This window comes from Salvia hispanica, chromosome 4 (assembly GCF_023119035.1).
Source record: "Salvia hispanica cultivar TCC Black 2014 chromosome 4, UniMelb_Shisp_WGS_1.0, whole genome shotgun sequence".
NCBI classification, from domain to species: Eukaryota; Viridiplantae; Streptophyta; class Magnoliopsida; order Lamiales; family Lamiaceae; genus Salvia; species Salvia hispanica.
The window spans coordinates 34,520,439-34,544,432 of record NC_062968.1 but is presented as its reverse complement, the minus strand read 5'-3'; the positions used below and the strand labels follow the sequence as shown (position 1 = coordinate 34,544,432).

At 38.6% G+C, this 23,994-nt stretch overlaps 3 protein-coding genes across 5 annotated transcripts; 2 read left to right on the top strand and 1 right to left on the bottom strand.

Annotated features, from left to right (window-relative positions):
• The first annotated feature begins 381 nt into the window (after positions 1-381).
• On the top strand, positions 382-4,322 carry LOC125222057 (protein RDM16). Of its 3 annotated transcripts, XM_048124464.1 has the most exons (7): positions 773-914; positions 1,281-1,364; positions 1,442-1,565; positions 1,720-2,154; positions 2,308-2,502; positions 2,579-2,739; positions 3,163-4,322. In XM_048124464.1, coding segments are annotated over exons 1-7 (1,881 nt in total). In that variant the 5' UTR covers positions 773-912; the 3' UTR covers positions 4,043-4,322. The 3 variants fall into 3 exon arrangements, with proteins under 3 accessions (XP_047980420.1, XP_047980421.1, XP_047980422.1); XM_048124463.1 differs by having other exon boundaries at positions 382-914; positions 1,281-1,565; XM_048124465.1 differs by lacking the exon at positions 773-914 and having other exon boundaries at positions 1,447-1,565.
• A 2,135-nt stretch (positions 4,323-6,457) lies between these two features.
• Positions 6,458-7,508, bottom strand: LOC125218452 (AT-hook motif nuclear-localized protein 19-like). Its single transcript, XM_048120122.1, has one exon. It carries the CDS (start codon positions 7,358-7,360, stop codon positions 6,638-6,640), a length of 723 nt encoding a protein of 240 aa, XP_047976079.1. The 5' UTR covers positions 7,361-7,508; the 3' UTR covers positions 6,458-6,637.
• A 12,375-nt stretch (positions 7,509-19,883) lies between these two features.
• LOC125224025 lies at positions 19,884-23,955 on the top strand. Its single transcript, XM_048127363.1, has 5 exons — positions 19,884-20,169; positions 20,724-21,019; positions 21,122-21,211; positions 23,167-23,504; positions 23,578-23,955. Exons 1-5 carry the CDS (start codon positions 19,983-19,985, stop codon positions 23,840-23,842), a joined length of 1,176 nt encoding a protein of 391 aa, XP_047983320.1. The 5' UTR covers positions 19,884-19,982; the 3' UTR covers positions 23,843-23,955.
• Positions 23,956-23,994: the final 39 nt, after the last annotated feature.

Here is a 23,994-nt window from a genome sequence, read left to right as displayed (position 1 = left end):
ACATATAGATTTCTTTTAGATAGAATATTTTTCTTGGTCCGCAAACTTTGTAAAGGTATTAATTTTGATACGTAACATTTACAAATATATTTTAAGGTCTATTAATTTCGATGCAATGTCACTTTGAGCTACTGTTTAAAACTGTTTTGGATGAAAAATACCCTCAATTTCATAAAGGGCATTTCAATCCAGATCTCTTTTCTTTATTAAAATATTTAATTTTTAACAATTTTCATATAAACGTGGCTTAATGAAGACTTCTAAATAAGGCTGAGCCGGTGTTATATAGAAATCAAACTCGGTTCAGTTTGGAAAGACCCGGTCCAACCGGCCTCCTTCGTGGAGTATAAAATAAAATCCTCATCCATTCACGCACTTTCTCTCTCCTAACATCAATCGCTCTTCTCTAGTACACAACCCTAGCCATGGAGAAGGAAACCTCGAGCCGTAAACGGCGAGAATCCGATTCACATCGAGATAGAGAATCATCCAAAGACCACCGCCATCACCGTTCCAAGCACGACGACGCCCGCCACAGATCCGATGACCACCATCGCCGCAGGTCCGATTCCCGAGCTGAGAGAGAGGGAAGCAGGGATCGGGATGCGCGCAGAGAGCGCGAGAGGTCCCATTCGCTTGAGCGGAAGAGGAGGAAGGATAGGGGTGAGAGCGAGGAGAGGGATCGAGATGTCCGCCGCGACCGCGAGCGATCTCATTCGGTGGAGAGGAAGAAAAGGAAGGAGAGGAGAGATAGTGAGGAGAGGAGTGAGAAGAGAACTAGGGTTTATGACGACAATGGAAGGGATAGGCGTAGGTTTGAGGATGTTAGGGCGGAGGAGGGTGAGAAAGATGCCGAGGGTTTGGGATTTGGAGGTGACACTGTGAATAAAGGGGTAAAGCACGAGCCTCGCAATGTAAGTTACCTATTCAAGTTTTATCTGAGTTGATTTGAGTTCTCGCGTCTTTGTATAGCTGGACATGATCATATGACGCAACATTTATTTTGGCAATTTGGTGAATAATTATATCGTTGAAAAACTTGTATCTATTTTGCGAGCTAGTACATATTTGTGATGGTTGTGAGTTTTACTCGACTCTCTGTGGCATCTTAGTTTTTAATTACTTTGGCATTGTAGTCCAAGAGTAATCTGGCTGCTCATAGATTGTAACTGCACTGAATCCTGCTGCTGTTTTCTCTGTAACTGTGCATATAATTATTGTATTAAGATAAACTTTTAATAGGATTCTTACATAAAAATATGACTATGTTCTTCTTGCAGGGGGTTGCAACTGGACCCATTGTTGCTCCAGCTAGCACTTACCCTGAGACTATTGAGGCTCGTATTGATTCTCCTGCTACTAAGGTATCTTCAATTTCAAAGACAAATGAAAATAAGGGAGTTAATATTAACAGATCTCATGAGGTTCCTGGGAAATCCAGTACAGATGGGACAACTACAGATGCCAGCGCAAGTGGGGGCTTGTCCCGTGATATTTTAGCTAAAGCTAAGCTAGCTCTTCTAAAGCAAAAAGAGCTTGCAGAGAGGATGAAGAAGATTTCTTCAGTAAGTCATTGTATTTTTTAATTCCTATACTTAATATTTAAAAAAATGTAATGTTTGCTACCATCTGTACTGAGTAGTAGAGATGATGAAAATGCATTATTTTATATTTTTGTTTGGATCTAATTTCTGAAACCCACACTTTCAACTTGTGCAGCTGAATAGAGATGTGGGCTCAACAGGAGAGGGTAATCAAAGAGTGGTTGATAAAGGGGGAGCAAAAACTTCTTCCTCAGTCATACTGCCATGTCCAGCTAGCGCCCCTGCCAGTGCTCCTACTGAAGGTGTGCCAAGCACGCCTAACCCTACTGCTTTGGTACAGGCAGGTGTGTCTCAGATTAGTGGACTAACAGCACAGAACGTTGAAGCTGTAAAACGTGCACATGAATTGGCTGCCAAAATGGGATTCTGGCAGGACCCTGAGTTCGCTACCGTCTTCAATGCGTTTCCAGGGCAGATGCCACCAGATGTTACCATCCAACAAAAACCTTCAAAAGTTCCTGTTCTTCGTTTGGATGCATTGGGCCGTGAAATTGATGAGGAAGGGAAAGTCGTTGATATTCCGAAAGCCCAAAGCCTCAGTACTCTCAAGGTATCACATCTATCAATACTGTATCAATCCAGGATTCTCTTTCAATATTGTAAAAAATAACAGTATATGTAACTTTCATTGGTAAAGTGCCATTGTATCCATTCCATTTTGGTGTTTTGCTTATTTTTTCTTTTTCTTTTTCTTTGGTTTCAGGTGAATATCAACAAGCAAAAGAAAGATGCCTTCCGAATTCTCAAACCTGAACTGGATGTGGATCCTGAAACAAATCCACATTTTGATCCTAGGGTGGGGATTAACAAAAATAAGCTTTTAAGGACTAAGAGACCGACTATGCTGTTTGTCGAGGAAGGCAAGTGGTCAAAAGATGCAGAAAGTATTAAACTGAGGGTATTGTCTCCTTTCATTTATACCATATTTTATTTGCTTGTATTATTCTGCTGATCATATTAATTTTCTTTCTCAGTCCCAATTTGGAGAAGCAAAAGCCAAGGAGCTTAAAGCAAAGCAAGCACAGCTGGCAAAGGCAAAAGCAGAGCCAGACATAAATCCGAATCTGATAGAGGTAGGAGAGAGGGTGATTACCAAAGAAAAAACCAAGGAATCAATTCCTGATGTCGAGTGGTGGTAAGTCAACTGTTCTTCTCAACTGAAAATCTATAAATATTCTAGTACTTGAAATTTTATTTAGTGTGCGTATGATAGCTGAAGTGAAATTACCTTGATACATAGCAATTATGATGTCATAAACGATAAAGGTGAACTTTTACTACACAGTTCTGTGTACATATAATAATCATTAATTTAGTGTTACCACAGACTGTAGTACAGTTTTGTGTAACCACACACCTATACCTAAGATAACAAGAATCGTTATGTGGTACTGCAGGGATAGTTATTTAATCTTTCAGTTCATGAGAGAGATTATTTGAAAATTAATTCTTTTATTACTTAGCCTTCATAGTAGAGGATGTACATTATCACTATTTCTATTTTTGAGGAAATAACTGTTTCCCAAGCAGTACATAACTATATTTCCTTGTCTTTTAGGGATGTGCCTTTTCTACGTTCTGGTAGCTATGGTGATATAATTGACGGTGGCATAGACGCAGAAAATATCAAGATGGACAAAATCAACATATATGTTGAACATCCTCGACCAATCGAACCCCCAGCCGAACCAGCTCCCCCTCCACCTCAACCATTAAAGCTAACCAAGAAGGAGCAGAAGAAACTTCGCACACAGCGTCGGTTGGCTCGGGAAAAAGATAGGCAAGAGATGATTAGACTAGGTGTATTGGAGCCACCAAAACCTAAAGTGAAAATGAGCAACCTCATGAAAGTTCTTGGATCAGAAGCAACACAGGATCCCACAAAGCTTGAAATGGAAATAAGAAGCGCTGCAGCTGAGCGTGAGCAGGCTCACATTGACAGGAACATTGCCCGTAAGCTCACGCCAGCAGAGCGCCGTGAAAAGAAAGAGAGAAAGCTATTTGATGATCCCAGCACAGTTGATACAATTGTTTCGGTTTACAAGATCAATGACCTTTCTCATCCCCAGGCCCGTTTTAAGGTTGATGTTAATGCCCAGGAAAACAGGCTGAGTGGATGTGCGATCATTTCAGAAGGTATAAGTGTTGTTGTCGTTGAGGGTGGTTCCAAAGCAATCAAGAGATATGGGAAGCTCATGCTTAAGAGGATTGATTGGACTGCTACTGTTGAGAAAGAAGACGAGGAAGAAAATGATGATGAAAAACCATTCAACAAATGTCAGCTTGTTTGGCAGGGGAGCGTAGCTAAACCAAATTTCAACCGATTTTTCGTCCAAGAATGCAGAAGTGAAGCAGCTGCACGCAAATTCTTTTCTGATCACGGAGTTGCTCATTATTGGGATCTTGCAATCAACTTCACCTCCGATGATCTTATGTAAGCTTGATGCTTTTGAGCGGGAAATTGGTCTCATCTGCCTCGTGATTATGTTACAATTGACCAACTGTACTCCTTTTTGCTCATGAGAGACTCAAATGCCTGGGAATTTTGTATCGATAAGTAAGGCAATGTTTGTTCTAGTTGAGCTTGCTGCTGCTCATCAGTTTGCCGTACTATACTTGTATGGTTGGTTAAATTTCATGTTCCCAGAATCCCAGTAATCATGCTTTCGACTATGTAATGTTGGTGTTACTAAAATTCAGAAAAAAAATCTGGTTCAATATTGCTGAGTCGCTTGATAATAATAGTTGGGATTTCATATATTTTCTTGTGTTGAAGTTTCCAGCTAAGCTGTTTTCGTGGTATGCCTATCGATGAGTGAAGTATGCCTTTGGATTACTTCAAACGTTCGCTATCAAAATAGCATCATAGATAATAATAATAATGTTCGTTATCCAAATAACATCTTGTAACATTATTATCTTGTATCGGTTTAAGATAAATTATTATAGGTTTAAACGAATAAACAACCTGATTTTGACAATTTACATTCTCGCTTAAATTTAAGCAATTAACACCCTTATTACACTATACTGACTTGAAAATTGAAATTGTCTATTGTGCTTTATTTTTTATTTTTAATATTTTCAAACGATAACATGGAGTGCGTATGTTTTTTAGGGATGGAGTATGAGTATATTCATTATCATAGTTAATATTCTGATTGATTATGCTAATTAATACAACTAGATGTCAGTAGCAAAAAAACGGACTTAAGCAAACAGTATGTATACAAAGAGTAAATTTTTATTCGTATGGAAAACTGCTCATAATGCTTGAGTATTTTTATTCCCCCAAAGTAAAGTCCTTAAAAACCAACTGTGTTTTATTCATAATGCTTTATTGTTTTTAAAGAGAAAATTGTTATTTAAATTACAATTTTTGGTTCACCTAGGATAAATCTCATAACTTTCAAAAGTAGCGAATAAAATTCTTACTTCTTTTTACCTTTCGTAATTGTCACATATAATTAAAATTTTAATGAAAATTTTAACTCAAATAATTATTTTTGGTTGACTTTTGGACAAATTTTACATTGTTCTACATTATGATAGTTGATTTTTAGATAATTATTACATATGCATTTAATATAAAACGATAGAAGGTACAAAAAATCACAAAAAAAATCTTCATATAGGTGGGCTTTCACCCACTCAAATGAAATGTGTTTCAAGCATGTCTTCAATGCTCGAATTATTTTGAGAAATATTTATCTGTGCACAATGCCTAGTTAGTGAGAATTGAATTCGAATCTCAGTAGGAGAGAGTCCCTGCTCGAACTAGTGAGAGTGATTTTTGTTGATTTTATGTACACGTACTCTTAAAAATTTGAAAAATACTAACTAATTTTGTCTTTCATTAGCCGTTCGGTAATGATTTCTTTCCTTTTTTTTTTTTTAATTTTTTTTTTATCATTTTTTAACAACTCCAACCCCTCCTACCCATCCTATGAATACCATTTTTCCAACACTTTATTGTCGCAGCATTTCATCATTTTAATCTCTATTTTCTCTGTTAATATCTCGATTTCTTTTACATCATCATTTACGCAATATTCCACCACGTTCAACAAAGTTGTCAATGCCCTCCTGATCACTGCCTCATCATGGTGCATACGTCCCTGACATCTCTACTTATAGGCGTTGAACATCATTAAACGTTCCGATGAATACGAGCACAATACACTCTGAAGGAAATAAAATGAATTTCTTAAGCGTACACAAACACAATAAAAAAGTCACACTTTTTAGGAGAGACTTACTGACTCCGTGACTCGTACAACACATCACGACCATAAGGCAAGCCCGTATACACATTTAAAATGATTTGATCTCATTTTGACATTAGTACGAACCATAGTAGAGAATCATCGAAAAATTCCAGAAATAAGATTTTAATTATTTACTTTTAAAATTTTATACTAGTATTATGTAATTTTTTTTTATCTTTTTTTAGAATTTTCATTATGTAAGATTTTAACAATGTAATTCTTTATTAAATGAATTTCTTATTTTTAACTAAATACGATAAATAAATGAATAGAAAAGAGATAGATCCTTTAATAGAAGAAGGAAAGTGATAAATAAAAGATATGGTTGTAGTAAATGTTAAAGAGATAAGTAGATGCAATACAAGTGACGCGACGCCAGCAAAATAATGATAAGGACGATAAGTTATGGGTGTGACTTCATACGAAACAAAATCTTAAAAGAATCCAAATTAAGAAACTAGATAAAAACTATAGACCAGATACTTACATATGGAATGATTTCTTGACACAAATCATGATTACTAAAGCGGAAACTTGAAGAAAATAAATAATGGCATGCCAAGAAGTTGTTCTCAACAACGAACAAGAGGCCAATTAAGCGTTTCTTGATGGCAAATTATTCACATACAAACCTCAATTTAACTAAATTGCTATGATACATTCCCCTCCAATTTATCAAATCAAAACACATGACATGGATTGCAAATTACATTATGAACTAATCAAAGTCACACACACACACACTTAATAACAACAATGAATTACCTAGTATGGACTGCGGCCATGACTCCAATTAGCATAGTTTTCATTGCTCATTTGTCCACCATTATGAAGCAAGCCCGGCGCCATATTATTATACCCACCTACTTCACCTTGCATCCCACCTTGCTCCACCGCAGCTTCCTCCTCCCCCTCCTCGTCCTCCCCGAGCGGCAGCCTCTCGTACACCGCATTCGAGAAGGTGGAGGCGATCACCATGACCGGCCCCGCGGCCACCAAGGCCCCGAGCACGCTGCCCCCCAGCACCTGCCCCTGCCCGCCAGCCAGGTACACGGTCAGCCCCGTGGACCCTGGCGGCGAGGGCCCCGGCAGGAACGATCCGGTGAGGGACAGTATCTCGAAGCGGCCGGGCAGCGCGACGGAGGGCTGCCTGAGGGTGACGTCGGCCACTGCTCCATTGGCGCTGAGCACGCAGACGCCCCGCTGCCTGCGCCGCGCGAACTGCGCGATGGAGTCGGCCACGTCGGAGCCGCTGGCCACCTCGAGCACGTGGCTCCGCAGCGCGTTGGGGCTGTCGCGCGTGACGAAGATCGGCGGCTTCGGCTTGTTCTTCGACCCCGCCGGCCTCCCCCTGGCCCGCCGCGCCGGCGCCTCCACCGCCCCCTCCTTGGCCTCCTCGCTCTCGCTCAGATCCGGTTTCCTGATCGAGTCCAGCCCCGCAGCCTCAGGTAGACCGCCGCCGCTCTCCGCCCACCACCGGTTCGTCATCCAACAAATTAACAACCCTAGCTAGGTAGCTAAATGGATGGGAAAGAGATAAGGTAATAAACAAAAAAGAAAGGGAGAAAAAGGGGTTAAGGTGAGGTTGAAGACTCCAACCCCGGCCCAAGGATTGAATAAACAAATTAGACCAATAATGGGGGTTTGTTAATTTGGTGAGAATGCGTCAAAGTATTCGTTTAGGTGTCTTTTTCTCATTTTTTGTTGAGAAATGGGAAGGTGGGAAAATTAGGGTTTATCTTTTCGTCTCACACAACACCAAGTGGGCTGCATCTTCTCACCACTCATCTTATATTATTATTATTGATGGCCACCGGAATCATTTATTATTATATTTGTTCATCGATAGTGTCACACTACACATGTTAATTATGTACTATAATTAAATAAAATCAAGATATTATAAATATGGAAACAACAGCCTTTCTTGTAGTGGTTGTGTTTAGTATCCCTACGAGATGATTTTTGTAAGTTTGTGCACTTACTATAATTAATCACGTCATCTTTTACTTCTTAATTGAGTAACTTCTTTTTTGCACTTATGTGGTAATATATGAGATGAAAATAGTAACTAGGAATGCATGAAGATAAACATCCAATTCATCCAATTCGTATTCCTTTTCATTTTTGTCTATAATTGTAGAGTATACTATTATACTCCTTCTATTGTAGTTTGGATTCTTTATTCAGTTTATAAGTACTAGTTTGACTGTTGAGGTAACTATTGAAATTCTTAATTTGTGCTTGAAAGTCATGGTAATAGTATGTAAAAACTCGTAGTCGAATCTGTGAGTGATGAGTGTGTGATATAATAACACATATGCTAATACTTTTCTAAGCCCGAAATATATAGTTGTCTCAACTCATTAAGTGCTTCTTTGTTATTCTTCAGCAGTCAGCACTGACCCTTGACAGATCTTTGGCCCTTGGAAGTTGCCAAATCATTCCTTTATTTAGTGCCTTCTTCGTAAGAAATATTTTGTTTATGGAAATAAGATCTCAAGACAAAACAACACATCTAGGAATTCCAGTACGATAGAGGACTGAAGTCTCATATTACAAATTACAATGATATATATAGGGATCAGACCAGTCTAGATTCACTAATTACCAAGACCTCTTTGTTCTTGTACAAGAGAGCTCAGCCAAACTATCACCCACGCAGCTGATATACACTATTACAAGAGTGTAAATGTACAAGTGATACAAGAATTAGAGCCCTAACTATTACAGATCTCTCAACCGAAACCCTAGCCGGTTCATCCACTTAGTGAGTATCCTGCACACTCAAGAAACAGGTTAGTAACTTCACACAAGATCCTCTCGGATCAGAAACAAGAAGCTAACACAAAGGAAAACAGAATAGATCACAGAATATGGCTCAGAGCCCGCCACATAGCCTAGATCTATTCAACTAGAACCAAATCCAAGAGAGCACCAATGAATTGACTGGAGTCTACCCTCGCACCGTCAATACCTTCACCACACAGCCCCTTCACACCGGATTAAGTCACTGAAACCACCACAGAACAGAAACCCTAGTTCTCACACTACAAGCAACCGAAGCAGTTGCCTTCTACACACCTCAGCACTAGAATATTCACACAAGAATGGTGAATAATCTCAAGAGATCAACCGGAGAAGCAATCGGAGAAGTAGAGAGAAGTTGGAGGGTTTTCAGATAGAGAGAGAAAGTGTATTGAATGAATAATATCAAAACCGGCTCTCATCTCACATAAACAAACACATCTCACAAACCCTTAATCCAACGGTCAGGAAACAGGATCCAAGTGAAGAGCCACGTGGCAGCATCAGGTGAGAAGGGGAAGCAGCTGGGCTTCTGGGCCAAGTCCAAAGAATGGATAAAAGGCCCAGACACAAATTAAATCAGGCCCAAGCAATAATAGTTCATATATTCAACATACTCCACCTTAGACTCTTATTCTAGGAAACCAATCATGGGCTAAAGGCTAAGGCATTTCTCATCATTGCCCACAAGGTTAGTTCCTGACACCAGAGAGCATAAAACTCATTAGTCAAGGAAATAACCAAAGCACTGCCTAACAAGATCACAAGAAGGTCACCAATGGCTAATCAACTGGTCTTGTAGGTCTTTCATGCCCAGTGAGCCAAGGCTCACAGAGTCAACTAGGACTTACCCCCGGGACATGCACATGCTAACCACAATCAAAATGCAAAATCCTAATGCAAGTGAGCAGTTTATCAACAGGTAAGCATTTAGTCCCCATATCAGCATGATTTTTGTCAGTGTGCACCTTTTGAAGAAAAATTTCACCTTTTCAACAATGTCTCTAATGTAATGAAATCTTACATCAATATGTTTTGTCCTATCATGGAAAACATGGTTTTTACATAACTGAATAGCAGATTGAGAATCAGAAATCACAGTAGGAGAATCATTCACAAACTTAAGTTCAGAGAGAACTCCCTTTAACCAAACAGCTTCTTTCATTGCCTCAGTGATAGCAATATATTCTGACTCAGTAGTAGACAAGGCCACTATATGTTGTAGCTGTGACTTCCAACTAACACATGACCTGCACACAGTAAACACATAGGAGGTAGTTGACTTCCTCTTATCCTTGTCATTAGCATAGTTGGAATGCACAAAACCAATTAGTAATACACCATCATCACATTTAGAGTAACACAGCCCATACTTGGCAGTGTGCTTAAGATATCTCAGAAGCCACTTCAAAGCCTCCCAATGACAGGACATAACATAGGCAATATCAGGCCTAGTGCTAACCATCAAGTACATCACTGATCCAATAGCATTAGCATAAGAGACTTTCTTCATGGCATCAATGTCAAGCTGAGACTTAGGGCACAAATCTTTACTCAACATAAAATGAGCAGCAAGGGGAACAGAGGCAGGTTTAGCATCAAACATGTTAAATTTCTTCAACACTTTATACACATAAGGTTCCTGATGCAGAACAAGAGAAAAAGCTTTCCTATCTCTCTCAATGCATATGCCAAGAATTTTCTGAGCATCCCCTAGATCTTTCATGTCAAAATTATCACTTAAAGAAGATTGCACAGCTTTAATGGTTTTCAAACAAGTCCCATGATCAGCATATCATCCACATATAGTAAAAAGAAACACAGGAATAGAATCAAGGTCTTTCATATACAAGCATGCATCAAAGGTACTTCTCACAAAACCTAACTTATGCATACAATTATTGAACTTGATGTTCCATTGCCTGGGAGATTGCTTCAGACCATACAGGGCCTTTTTCAACAAACAAACATGATTAGGAAACTTGGGATCAACAAAACCTTCAGGCTGTTTCATGTAAATAGGTTTATCTAAGTCACCATGCAAGAAGACAGTCTTAACATCCATCTGCTTTAATTCCCAATTAAAATGAGCACATAAGGCAAGCATTAATCTCACAGTGGTAGATTTAATAACAGGGGCAAAAATCTCTGTGTAATCTACCCCCTTTTGTTGGGTAAAGCCTTTTGCCACTAGTTTAGCCTTGTACCTAAGGCCCTCCACTTCATTTTTCAATTTATAAAGCCACCTGCAATCTACCACAGAAGCACCAGGAGGCAAAGGTACAGGAATCCAAATATGATTAACAAACAGAGAATGCATTTCCTCCTTCATGGCTTTATGCCATTGTTCCCATAATTTAGATTTAACAGCTTGCTTAACAGATTGGGGTTCTTCCCCATCAGATTCATACACATTGAAAGCCAGATTAACAAGGGCAACCATGCCCACATAGCCATCATACCTAACAGGTGTATTCACATTAGTTCTCCTAGTTCTATCTCTAGCAAGCACATAATTCTGCAAGTCAGGCACATCAATTGCATTCTGAATACCAGCAGGGCTATTAATCACATTCTGAACAGGAGCAGGGGAAACATTTCTAATAGGAGTAGCATGCTCATTAACACCAGTAACTTTCACATTTTGGGGAGTCAACTCATCAATCACATTTAGGTTTCCCTCATTGGGTGTGTCATCAGGAGTGTAGACATGGTAAGTGTTCCAGAAAGGTTGCTCCACCTCACTTGGAGTATCACTAGGATGCTCCACACCAGTGAGAGATTCTGTGGACTCCACCTCCATAAGAGGCTCATTATCCACAGCAGCTAGAGTTGGGATATCAGGTAATTTCAAGCAAGGGAACTCAAGCTCATTAAACACAACATCCCTGCTAATTACTACTTTAAAACCGGGTTGATCTCTTAACCAGATCCTATATCCTTTAACACCCTCAGGATACCCTAGAAAAACACCCTTTCTGGATCTAGGTTCAAGTTTATCAGTTTTTGTATGCACAAAAGTAGAACATCCAAACACTCTGAGATGAGAAATATTAAAAGTTTTTCCAGAAAAAACATATTCAGGGCACTGCCCCAAAAGAGGAACAGAGGGAGACCTATTAATCAGATAAGCAGCAGTCAACAAACATTCACCCCAAAATTTCTTGGATAAACCACATTTAGCAAGCATGCACCTCACTTTTTCAAGCAAAGTTCTGTTCATTCTTTCAGCAACCCCATTTTGCTGAGGAGTATAAGGTACTGTTTTATGTCTCTTAATACCAAAAGCAGCACATAATTCATCAACATGCTTATTGCAAAACTCCAAACCATATAGCCTTAAGTTTCTTTCCAGTCTGAGTTTCAATCAAAGTTTTCCAAGAAGCAGTTTTAGTAAAAACCTCATCTTTGTGTCTCATAAGAAAGCACCACACTTTTCTTGAAAAATCATCTATGGACTAGAAATACACAGCACCAGAATGAGTAGACACAGAAGCAGGTCCCCACACATCCATATGCACATATTCAAGAATATCCTTACTAACATTAGCAGGAGCAGGAGTAGAGAAAGAAACTTTGTGCTGTTTACCCAGCACACAGGTATCACAAAAAGGTAGATCATCATGCACATCAGAATCAGATAAGATAGCATGCTTTTTCAGGATATTAAGGCCTTTAGCACTCATGTGACCTAGCTTATTGTGCCAAAGCACAATTTTATCAGTTTTCACAACATTTGTATAGGCTTTATCACAGGTAACATGCACAACATTGCAGACATACAGATCACATTTCTTTTTAGCTTTGAACAAGCACATAGATCCTTTGCAAATTTTCATGCAGCCTTCCCCCCATTTTCCCCCCATACCCTCATTCTCAAGAGCAGTGCATGACATCAAATTATAGCAGAGATCAGGAACATATCTCACATCCTTAAGGTTGAGCACAAAACCATTATCAAACTTTAAACACACAGTGCCAATGCCAACAATCTCACATTTTTTGTCATCAGCCATGGACACAAAGGTATTAGTCACTGGTTTTAGCTCAGAATTTTTTTTTTTAAAATGACTAACATGATAAGTACATCCAGAATCACAAAGCCAATCATTTGAAGTAAAAGGGCAGGCAGGAGAGGCATTCACAAATTGCAGATCATGAACCATGAATACAGAGTCACTAACCTTGTCATAAGTGGCAACATTCACAAGAGTTTCAACCTGGGAATTATTATTAGAAAATTTATTCTTCTTAGGCTTAGTGCACTCCTTTTTATAGTGCCCAACATCCCCACAGTTAAAACACTTCCTATGGGTCTTAGGATCCTTACTTCTGGACCTAGATCTATACTTTTTCTTGCCATTATTACCTGAGTTAGAGCCACCACCTGATTCATTTCCCCCTCTGGTTTTAGACCTACCTCTAACATTAAGCACTTTGTTAAAGGCATTCTTATCAGCAGCTCTTTTCCTAAGTTCAAGTTCTTTAGATTTTAGCGAGCTAACAATCAGATCCAGAGGAGCAGAGTCCCTGCCATACTTTATGGCATCTTTAACATCACTATAGGAGTCAGGAATGACATTCATAAGGGCTATACTGATATAAGCATCTATTGTGGTGTCACCAGATCTTTTAATATCTTGAACTAGCTTCTGAAACCTATCCACATTATCATCTATGTCCTTAGCAAGATCAAGCTTAAACTTAAACAATTTTTCAAGCAAATACATCCTTGAGGGCATAGAAGTTTCTGTAAATAGAGTATCAAGTAATTTCCACATTTCAGAAGCAGATTCAACATTATCAATTTTCCTAATCACAGAATCAGACAAATTTAGCACAATAGTGACCCTAGCCAACTCATTCATCTCATCTTTCTTATCCTCAGCAGTATCCTCAGGTAAAGAACCATCAACAACCTTGAACACCTTTTGTTGAATTAAAATACACTTCATTTTCTGTTTCCAAATAGCAAAATCATTTTTACCATTATAGGGAACCAAACCCACAGGCTGAGACATTTTAGCAACAATTTTTGCAAGAACACAGGAAGCAAGACAGAAACACACAAACTTGCACACCTGACAACACAAAGACATTCACCAGCAACACAAGAACAACCACAGAGCTTTCACACAACAGAAAAAGGACCTCAAATCCTTGACTGTCACAAGCAACACTGGCCAAGGCTATCCCAGCTCGCAATCACTCACTACTGGAGGGCCCAGGGGTCACTTGGGCAGTATAAAATGCTTGGTGGTCAAGTAAAATGAGATCACTAGATCACAGAGATGCAAAAACCAGCGGAAGCAACACAGAAACAGAAAGCAAAGAGAATCCTAAGTCTTTGCCAGAGACTATCTACCAGAAAACAAGATCCCAAGCCTATAGGTGGCACTAAACAGAAAAGTAAAACCAGGAGATCAAGCCAATTTACCAGAGTGAACCCTCACTCGAAGGAGGATTCCACTTGCCCACCTCCTTATGCGACTTGGTGTGCTGGACTAGTCCCCCCGTGGCTCTGATACCACTGTAGGGATCGGACCAGTCCAGATTCACTAATTACCAAGACCTCTTTGTTCTTGTACAAGAGAGCTCAGCCAAACTCTCACCCACGCGGCTGATATACATTATTACAAGAGTGTAAATGTACAAGTGATACAAGAATTAGAGCCCTAACTATTACAGATCTCTCAACCGAAACCCTAGCCGGTTCATCCACTTAGTGAGTATCCTGCACACTCAAGAAACAGGTTAGTAACTTCACACAAGATCCTCTCGGATCAGAAACAAGAAGCTAACACAAAGAGAAACAGAATAGATCACAGAATATGGCTCAGAGCCCGCCACATAGCCTAGATCTATTCAACTAGAACCAAATCCAAGGGAGCACCGATGAATTGACTGGAGTCTACCCTCGCACCGTCAATACCTTCACCACACAGCCCCTTCACACCGAATTAAGTCACTGAAACCACCACAGAACAGAAACCCTAGTTCTCACACTACAAGCAACCGAAGCAGTTGCCTTCTACACACCTCAGCACTAGAATATTCACCCAAGAATGGTGAATAATCTCAAGAGATCAACCGGAGAAGCAATCGGATAAGTAGAGAGAAGTTGGAGGGTTTTCAGATAGAGAGAGAAAGTGTATTGAATGAATAATATCAAAACCGGCTCTCATCTCACATAAACAAACATATCTCACAAACCCTTAATCCAACGGTCAGGAAACAGGATCCAAGTGAAGAGCCACGTGGCAGCATCAGGTGAGAAGGGGAAGCAGCTGGGCTTCTGGGCCAAGTCCAAAGAATGGATAAAAAGCCCAGACACAAATTAAATCAGGCCCAAGCAATAATAGTCCATATATTCAACAATATATGTATGAAATAAATGAAAAAATCTGTTTAATTACAATGATTGCTAATTTATTAATATACCCAGTGTATTATCATTCTTAATTTATTGCCGCCAAATATGATCACATTATATTCCCACTCTATCTTACTAGTAAATAAAACTAACACTTCACTAAAATTTAAATTTAAATGTTTAATTAGCCAAAACCATTCTAGCTAGTAATTGTGTAGACGATAAAAATATCAAGGGCAAAATGATATGACTAAATCTTAATTAGAACCAAGGCTATTTTATAATAGGGAGTGACTAGGATGGTTAATCACATGACTATGTATCTTTCAAATCAAATGTGACCAAATTAAAATCGTAAGCTTTGAACTTAATTATCAATCGAACAGATTCCTTAGTATATTGTTGTCACACGAGAGTGTCTCGTGAAAGGGTTCCATTCTCTTTTACTCCCTCCATCCCCAATAATTGTCCATTTTGATTTCGAATCAAATTAAAAAAATGTAAAGAAAAGTGAATTGAAAAAATTAGTAGAATATGAGTTAATGAAATGAGAGGAGGCATATTTACCATTTATGGTAAAAATGAAAATGGACAATTAATGTAGGACGAACAAAAATGGCAAAAGTGGACAACTAATGGAGGACGAACAAAAATAGCTAAAGTGGACAAAAAACGGGGAACGGAGGGAGTATGTGTTTATAGTTGGGTATTTACTCCTTCCGTCCCACAATAAGAGTCATATTTTATCATTTCCGTCCGTCAATTGTGGGACGGTCGGAATAATTAAAAAAAAAGTAAAATAAACAGGCATAGTTTGGTAATGTATAAAGACTAAAACGAATATAAAAGACACATAATCTATCATGCAATAACTAACTATCAATTGAAATACTCTCTAACACGTAAACTCTCCTATTGAAATTATAAACATAATGCGACTAGCAACAAAAATTCTTCCACCGATAGTCAATAGACAGACACATCAAGACAACACATAATCATAGATACTCCAATAAAACTATCGCTCTCCACCGAAACATCTGAGAGCCTAGGGTTAACTAAAAACCATGGAACAATCAACTAATCATTGCAATCGGGATAGAATAAATACTAATATTGGCAACTAGGCCATGCCTCCAATCTCCAACAAAATCTCGGAAAATCTCCTCGAAAAGCACCAACCGGACCTCCTTCAAAAGAAGCTAGCAAAGGGGAATTACCATAATAGGCTCTCTAGTCACGCCTATACCCAATCCTTCTACTCATTTAGCCTCCTTGACACTCTCATTCATAATCATATTCTTTACTAATTTTTCCTCTAAAAAATTAAGCCACACCTTCCAAATTTGCCAGTATCCAGCACTAAGTTGCATCATTTGGACACCCTTGTCCATCAATAACTTGGAACTAATACACTCCATCTGACTCAGCTGGGACCTATCAAAAATTCCATCCACCGCACTATATTTTAGCAAACCTTCCCAAGTTTCCCTCGCACCAAGATAACCACATAGTATATGCAGTCTATTTTCAAACTCATGAATGCACGTGCTACAAGAAGGGTGTAATCAAATGCAAATTCTAAATATTGTATAAACTCTAAACTATGATTTGAACCGTTAGAAAATGTCAACAGATGAAAAAAATAACACCAATGAAAAATATCAACACAGTGTCAACGGTTGACATTAAAATCTTAAAATTTTACACTATGTTGACACTGTTGAAAAATTTAGAGTTTGTACAATATATAGAGTTTGTATTTGTTGGCAATTGAAACTAAAAAAATACTTACAACTATCTCACATCGGTGTACAGAGAGAACTGAAATCATTATATTAGTCTAATGAGCCACTCCTCCTATCATCAATTGGTTTTAGGATGGAACCTATGGATTTCTATCATGGTATCAGAGCGGGTCGCCGACTGTGGGTTAAATTTAACTGACCCAACAGTATATCTGAGCCGAAACTGAAAAAATGACTGACCCATCAGTATATCTGGGCTTCAAATTTGGGCCAAGTGGTCCAACTGATTGAAAAAAAAATTGGGCCAGTTGTCTAATCGATCAAAAAAAAGTGTCCAACACCTTGGAGGGTTTGAGGAGGTGTTGGCAATTGAAACTAAAGGGTTTGAGGGAGGGTATATGAGAATAATATTGTGGGCATATGCTCAGATTAGTTTTGGCCTTTAGAGCACTAGCAATGGAGGGTCGATGGGAGGGTCTTCCCCATCGACCTCCATCGGCCCCCCATAGTGGAAAAGGGGCCGTCGAGCGCCCCCTCCCTCTCTCCCCCATATGGCCGATGTATCGGCCCTAGCAGTTGAGAAGGGCCCTCCGATCGGCCCTCCATTGTGGAGGAAGGGCCATCGGTCGACCCTCTCACCTAATATATATATTTTTTTGTTTTTTTCGACTTTTTTTATTTTGTTTTTTATTCCATTTCTTCCACTATAAATACACCTACCATTCTTCACTTTTCCACACCAACATCTTAAATCTTCTCTCTATTTCAATACATTTTCTCTCTCTAAATACATTTAATCAATGTCTTCCGGTAGCGATTCCGACGATGAAGTCATAAACCGAGTGGTGCAGCGAGTCCTTGCAAGGGCATCTCGACGTCAGGAAGAAGCGAACCAGGAGGCAATTCCAAGGCCAATCCATCGCCGTCAATCTGTCGACCGTGACCACTAGGCCTGTCAAATTGGGTACCCGCGGATACCCGATCCGAAATTTTCGGGTACCCGATCCCGAAATTCCCAAAATCCAATACCCGATACCCGACCCGAATTTGATTTCGGGTACCCGGATACCCGACTCGGGTATCCGGTCCCAATTGTAATTTTGATTTTTTTTTTTGAAAATTAACTACAAACTTTTAGAATTTATTTAATATTATTTAATTCAAATTTAATACAAAGTTGAAGTACTAATATTCAAGTAAAAATAACTACAAACTTTTAAAAATACAAAATTCTTATAGTAGCTCAAATTTAAGAGAAAATAACTACAAACTTTTAGGAATACAAAATTCTTGTACTTGTTCGAATTTAAAAGAAAATAACTACACACTTTGAAAAATACAAAATTCATAAATTATACATATTAACATCTTTCATCCATCCACAATAAGTCAATAACCATCAAAATTCATAAGTTCAAACATTCATCATTTATAAATATCACAAGTCAATACTCTTAAGAATCAAGATCTAACAATAATATCATCAAAAAATTCAAAATTATGAATATCACAAGTCAATGAAATTAAAATGTAATTAAAAAAATAAATTACATATCTTATAAGCTAACTATTAAGTATTAATTAATTGTAGTTAAGAAATTAAACAACATTTAATTATAATAAAAATATAATTTATTAATTTTAGAAAATAAATCGGATAAATCGGATAATTCGGGTATACCCGATCGGATATCGGGTAATCCGATACCCAAAATTCACACTACCCGATCCCGATCCGATACCCGAAAAATCGGGTTTCGGGTATCCAATTATCCGACTTTTTCGGGTTTGGATATCGGGTATCCAATACTCGATATCCATTTTGACAGCCCTAGTGACCACACTGAGGCTCACAACCGGCTCTACGCGGATTACTTTGCCGATGACCCACGGTGGGGCCCGGCGGTTTTCCGTCGGCGTTTCAGAATGCGGCGAGAGCTATTCTTGCGCATCGTTAATTTGCGTATTAATATTTTTGGTTCTTATTTATTTAATTTGATAATATATTAAATATAGAAGTGTTAAAAAATTAAAATAAAATGGTGATGATGTGGAAATGAAATGGAATGGGAAGACCCTATGGGAGGACCCTTCTATTGCAGGGAGATATGCCATTTGGACAAATGCTGACGTGGAATGGGAGGGCCCAATCATTGCTAAGAGCATCCGCAATGGTGCTTAGGCCAGCAATAGGCCAGCCATTCTCTCCCCTGCCACGTCAGCAACACTAAAAAATCCACCTGCCACATCAGATTTAGGCCAGCCATAGGCTAGCCATAGGCCAGCCGCAATAAAAATAATTCAAAATATACTACATTTACGGAATTAAAATTACGATAAAAATACGGAATTAGATTTACGAGACATATACGGGAAAATTCATTAATTTTATATTTAAATAAAAAAAAGTACATTAACTAAAAATCATAAAAATAACATAATAAAAAAAATTCGGGCTTCCACACACGAGCCACCTTGAATCTGTTATGGTTTGCCGCTAGCCGAATCCGGGGTCTCTGTTTCGTTTTAGGTCTTAATTTTGTATGGGCTAGTTGTTGTTGTCCATCGCTAGATGTTGCTCTTGTACGTAAATTTAGAGATAGAGAAAATCGCGTTTATATAGTTTTTCAAAAATTTAAAAAAAGAATTAAAATTTTTTTTTTTTTAAGAATTAAAAAAAATTAAAAAAAAGAATTAAAAAAAAAAACAAAATTCGGCGCTGGCCGATCGGGCCTCCACAATGGCGGCTAGCCGATCGGCTAGCGCTCGGCCAGCGACGAGCGATCGGCCAGCCCACGCCGATCCGCTCGCCAAATCGCCCTCGCCGATTGCAATGGTTCGGCTAGCCGATCGGCCAGCGCGACGAATCGGCTAGCCGGTCGCTAGCCGGATGCTCTAATGCTCTTAATCTTTTTTACCAACTTTCTTTTATACTTCATTTTTTAAAACTCGTACCGAACTTAACTGGGTCTCCTAAAGTGGGGTGAACGAAGTTAATTAGGGTTAATTGATACTTAAAACCTTTAATTTTAAGTTTGAAGGGAAGGAAGGATCACCCTCAAATATCTCATTTTTGCAGATAAAAAAGTAGTAATTGAATTCTAACGCCGACTCTCTCTCTCAAAATTCCGTTGAAACTCAAGTTCAGGAGACAGGATTTGAGCAACGCGCACTCCCGATAATGGCTGGTGATCTTTTCCATGATCTGCCGCCTCCAAGTGCGCCACAATCTCAACAAATCGCACTTTCTCCAGTTACCACTGCTCTAAAATCTAATCCCAAACCCACGGCGCCACCGGCTCCTCTTGCTCCGGCGCTAAAGAGCGCCCTCAAAAGGCCTAAGTCGCAGCCCGAGTCACAGTCTGAAGGTACTTCTGATTAATGGAGTTTTTAATTCTTTTTTAGTACTCCTATTAGCTTGGCGATCAAGTTGTTTCTCTGTAAAGATTGAACATTTATGTGTATTGGGTTATGAAGTTTTTCTTCCAATTTCTTCTATCCAGTTTTGGAGTTACTTCTTTTTATTGCGCATGTGGATTACATTTCAAGTTCTTAAAAAGTAGGTGATGGTTTATGGTTTTAGGACTCTTTTTGAGGATTTCATAATTTTTCCATTGAGTAGATTCCTTTTAAAGGTGATTATACATGTGTTGGCGGAATTAAAACTATTTATATTTTCATGTTAGTTAAGATTATGCAAAATTTGGATGAAGCTTGGATGATTAACATCCTCCCGTGCTTTCATGTATCTTTTGATGCATAAAACCTAAATGAATAATGTATTTCTTGAACCTTGCTCAATCAAACAACATAGTACTATCCATTAGTATATTGGTATGTTATTAAAGTGAACCCCTGTTTGTGAATATTCATCATCTGATCAACCTTTAAATTGATCCTAAAAGCACTTCTTTTCGCACAGAAAGTTCATCTGCTCCTGGTAAACGCCTGAGGTTTAAGACAACAACAGATGCCTCGGAAAAACAAGTAATTGAAGCTATGCAGAAGATAGCTTCGCACATAAAGAATCCTTCAAAGTTCAATAAAGCATCAAAGCTTGCTATACAGTTGATTGAGGCTGGTAGTATCAAGGAAGCGACCAGTGAATATTTCTTTGTGGTACTTGAAGCAGCGATGACCCCCTTAACTAGTTGCAACGAGCCCTCTTTACGTGCTGATTATCATGCATTATTCTCAGCTGCGCAGGATGTAGCTCAAGTAAGCATCGATTTTTCTCTGACTTTACATATACTGATATATACCTCTACCTGTTTATGAAGATGCAAATGATGTAAATTATTTTGAATCTACATCATGCAGTGCCTAAACAAGAAGCAAGAAAACCTATTGGCTGCATGGACAATTAGGGCTGTTTGGGCAAATGACCTGTTCACTGATGACAGTTTTGTGGTAATTGTTTAAATTTATGCTTTTTATACTTGGATACCTATGTTTTACAACATTCTTTGTGGTTTGATATCAGTTAATGTTTTGAATCAACAGTATAGCCAACAGAAAAAATTCAGATAATATGTCAAACTATGTTTACACCTAGGAGATTTTGCTTATTTATCCTCATTTAAGATTATATTTGATTTGAGGATTAGTTTGTGTATGTTGGAGGTAAAAGTTGAGGATATGGTTAGTTAGATTGGATATACTGAAGAGTGAAGAGGTTGTTTAGGGGTATTTGTTGGTTAGTAAACTTAAAAGATTTATCCATGTCCTCTATGTGCTTATACTGATAATTTTAAATGACACAGAGAATAGTTTATTGCTATGTCCTCATTTGTGTAATCCATTTTACTTCACATTAGAATTTCAATTTTTTTTATTGGCAAGTTGCCTGACAAAATTATCACCACTTATCTCTCTTAAAACAATACCTTAGGGCATGGATGTACTAATTTTCTTGATGTCCATAGAAGAAAGTCACATGAACTTCTAGTATTAACAATTCTGATGTTGATGTTGCTGTTGCTGTTACTCTCACCCCTTGATGTAACCACAGTAGATGGCTCTTGTTTGTTTTCCAGTACTACGTCCTTACTTCAGTCCTTGATAGTCTGCAAGACCCTTTTTATTTTTTTGTACTTGTCTTATTGATTTCATTTATCAGTGATGGAGATATTGCTATAACTGCATGTAGCTGCCTATTTCATCTGATCCTGTTTTACTACTACCCTCGCCGAGGTGGCAATGCTGCGCTTGGTGTGGAGAAATACTTGACATTATAATCAAATATGCTCTCATATTTTCATTTAGCATTTGGTATGCTAGTGTTTCAGTTATTATTTTTCTTCATTTTTTTTATTTTATAGCATAAAATGAAATTTATTTCTGATTCTTTCTCCCACTCAACATAAGATTCACCCTCATGTAAGAGCTATGTTATTGTTAGCAGATTTTGTCATGAAGTTTGGAAAAAATGAGCACACTTGACTTTTGTCATAATTTGCAGTTTGGTCATCAATTAAGCTATATTTACGTGACTTTTCAACTTGGCCCCTTCCCTACCTAACTAATCAGCGCTCACTGTCTTCAGATGACACTAATTCTAGATGCCTGCAGTAGCACTTCATGACATCATCACCACTTTTATTATTCTAATGCCGCCACTTATCCCCTACACCTTGAGCACAACATCCTGTACACAAATAGACAATACATTGCATTGGTAGAACTCTTCTCAGCGTCATCATTGATGTCTGAGCATGGGGTGAAGGTTGTGCTTAACTCTGATTGCCATGGTGGTTAAATGGAGGTAACATTTAGTGTAGTAAGAGGCATAATCAAAAGGGTAGGATATGAAACGAAAAAGAGGGTAGTGGATAAAAAACCTTATTGTTTCTAGTGTTTCATTCAGCAACGGGAAGCGCTTGCTGCTACTATTTATTCAACCAGTAGCCTAGTAATTAATATCTGAGGCTAGTACTAAACACCTCTAGTTTATGAGCGCAACTGGAAAGCGAAGTAGTTTAAGGATGCATCTTAGTGTTGTAAGTTCAGAGTGCATCTGAAAGCTTACTTTCATTTGGAAACTGATCCAATCAGCAAGTTGATAGCATGCATATTGCATACCGCCATGCTATTTTTAATATGTGCAGACAAATTGTAGTCGATAAGATGTTCAGTAGGTATAATATTCTTAATGTTGCCACGCTAGTGGTTGGTGAGCTCTAACCTAGTTTTAACATAAGTAAGTTAGTGTTCGTGATTGAGTTCATAAAACTTTGTTCAATTCAGTCCCACATAAGCTAGATACATGGCTATTGTATGAATTTTGTGATAGTCCCATTAGTTAAGTTGGATGGATAATATGTTTAGTTTTATATGTATAGTTACTTATCCTGAACATTGAACAGTTCTCGAAGGCAACTGGGAGAATAAAGGAAGCCATATCCGCTCTTCCAGTTGCAACCAAAGAAGATGATATAGAAGAAGCTGCTGCATTCAAAGATGTGACTGAGAAGGTAAATGCAGAGGCACAGCTAAAAAAGGAAGGTGGTGTAGAGGAAGAGTCCGATCCATTCGGATTGGATGCCCTTATATCAAATGCACCTGCCAAAGATGAAAAATCGAAAAAGGAGTCGTCATCCCATAGTGGAAATGAGGACGACGAGAAGGGGAGATTCCTCAAATTGCAGAGACAAGCATTGCTTCTGTGCTTAGAGACTGCTGCAAAGAGATACCAAAAGCCATGGTAAGATTTCTGATCCCTCTCCGTGCTAAATGTAGAAACTATTGCTTGATGCGAATTTTGTGTTCTCTTTTAGGTGCCAAACAGCCATCGACATCTTGGCAAAGCACGCGTTTGATAATATTTCAAGATTCACCACTCAGCAAAGGGATGCGATTGAGAAACTCTGGGGTTCGATCAAGGAGCTTCAAATGCGCAGGAAGCAAGGGAAGTCCGTATCCGGGAAACTGGATGTGAATGCTTTCGAGTGGCTCCAGCAAAAATATGCAGGCGAGAAGATCAGCATCAGGCGTTCTGTCGGAGGCAGCGGAGACCGTAAATGTCAACAATGGCTTGGTTGATGCCATTGCCACCTGTTTTCTTAATCGGCAAGTAGTTGAGTAAGAGCATGTATTCATGACTACTAACTGGTTATCCAACTCTCTTGCCTCAAATATGAGCCTATTTATTCTCACCTTTTTAGTTTTAAATTTCGGAAAGGATGGGAAAGTTA

Excerpts from the sequence above, each read along its gene's own strand:
- LOC125224025 (XM_048127363.1), top strand. The coding sequence starts at position 19,983 with ATGGCTGGTGATCTTTTCCATGATCTGCCGCCTCCAAGTGCGCCACAA. Across the intron at positions 20,170-20,723 it reads GCCCGAGTCACAGTCTGAAG|AAAGTTCATCTGCTCCTGGT; the intron begins GTACTTCTGATT and ends CTTTTCGCACAG. Across the intron at positions 21,212-23,166 it reads TCACTGATGACAGTTTTGTG|TTCTCGAAGGCAACTGGGAG; the intron begins GTAATTGTTTAA and ends AACATTGAACAG.
- LOC125218452 (XM_048120122.1), bottom strand. The coding sequence starts at position 7,360 with ATGACGAACCGGTGGTGGGCGGAGAGCGGCGGCGGTCTACCTGAGGCT.
- LOC125222057 (XM_048124463.1), top strand. The coding sequence starts at position 426 with ATGGAGAAGGAAACCTCGAGCCGTAAACGGCGAGAATCCGATTCACAT. Across the intron at positions 915-1,280 it reads TAAAGCACGAGCCTCGCAAT|GGGGTTGCAACTGGACCCAT; the intron begins GTAAGTTACCTA and ends TTCTTCTTGCAG. Across the intron at positions 2,155-2,307 it reads AAAGCCTCAGTACTCTCAAG|GTGAATATCAACAAGCAAAA; the intron begins GTATCACATCTA and ends CTTTGGTTTCAG.